This window comes from Myotis brandtii, unplaced genomic scaffold, assembly GCF_000412655.1.
Source record: "Myotis brandtii unplaced genomic scaffold, ASM41265v1 scaffold352, whole genome shotgun sequence".
Taxonomy (NCBI): Eukaryota; Metazoa; Chordata; class Mammalia; order Chiroptera; family Vespertilionidae; genus Myotis; species Myotis brandtii.
Genome location: NW_005363542.1, coordinates 1214092 through 1215115, shown reverse-complemented (window position 1 = coordinate 1215115; position 1024 = coordinate 1214092). Strand labels below are relative to the sequence as shown.

At 66.1% G+C, this 1024-nt stretch overlaps 1 protein-coding gene across 1 annotated transcript in view; it reads left to right on the top strand.

The window, feature by feature from the left end:
* The window catches only part of AVPR1A (arginine vasopressin receptor 1A), a 5535-nt gene that overhangs the window by 284 nt on the left and 4227 nt on the right, over positions 1-1024 (top strand). The window contains exon 2 of the mRNA XM_005871683.2: positions 1-991. Within this exon, the coding sequence (XP_005871745.1) occupies positions 85-991 (907 nt within the window). The 5' untranslated portion in view covers positions 1-84. The remainder of the gene's footprint in view (positions 992-1024) is intronic.

Below are 1024 nucleotides of genomic sequence, written 5' to 3'. Positions count from 1 at the left end.
CAGCGGGTCAGGAGCGCACGCCCGCGGAGGCAGGAAGGGAGCGAGCCTCCGCGGAGGTCGAAGAGGTGCTGCTGCCCCGACAGGATGCGTTTCGCCAGAGGCAACTCCAGCGGGGACAACGCCACTCGGGAAGGCGGGGGTCCGCCGAGGGACGGACGCAACGAGGAGCTGGCCAAGGTGGAGGTCGCTGTGCTAGCCGTGATTTTCGTGGTGGCCGTGCTGGGGAACAGTAGTGTGCTGCTGGCGCTGCACCGCACGCCTCGCAAGACGTCCCGCATGCACCTCTTCATTCGCCACCTGAGCCTGGCGGACCTGGCGGTGGCTTTCTTCCAGGTGCTGCCGCAGATGTGCTGGGACATCACCTACCGGTTCCGGGGACCCGACGGGCTGTGCCGCGTGGTGAAGCACCTGCAGGTGTTCGTCATGTTCGTGTCGGCGTACATGCTGGTCGTCATGACCGCGGACCGCTACATCGCCGTGTGCCACCCGCTGAAGACGCTGCAGCAGCCCGCGCGCCGCTCGCGCCTCATGATCGCCGCCGCCTGGGCGCTGAGCTTCGTGCTGAGCACGCCGCAGTACATCGTCTTCTCCGTGGTCGAGGTGGACAACGTCACCAAGGCCTGCGACTGCTGGGCCAGCTTCATCCAGCCCTGGGGTCCCCGCGCCTATGTGACCTGGATGACGAGCGGCATCTTCGTGGTGCCGGTGATCATCCTGGGCACCTGTTACGGCTTCATCTGCTACCACATCTGGCGCAACGTCCGCGGGAAGACGGTGCCCCGCGAGGGCAAGGGCGCCCAGGGCACCGGCGGCGCCTTCCACAACGGGCTCCTGCTCGAGCCCTGTGTCAGCAGCGTGAAGATCATCTCCCGCGCCAAGATCCGCACGGTGAAGATGACTTTCGTGATCGTGACGGCTTACATCGTTTGCTGGGCGCCCTTCTTCGTCGTCCAGATGTGGTCCGTCTGGGATGAGAAGCTCCCCTGGGCCGGTAGGTGTCGGGACCATGGAGGAAGGTGCTGGG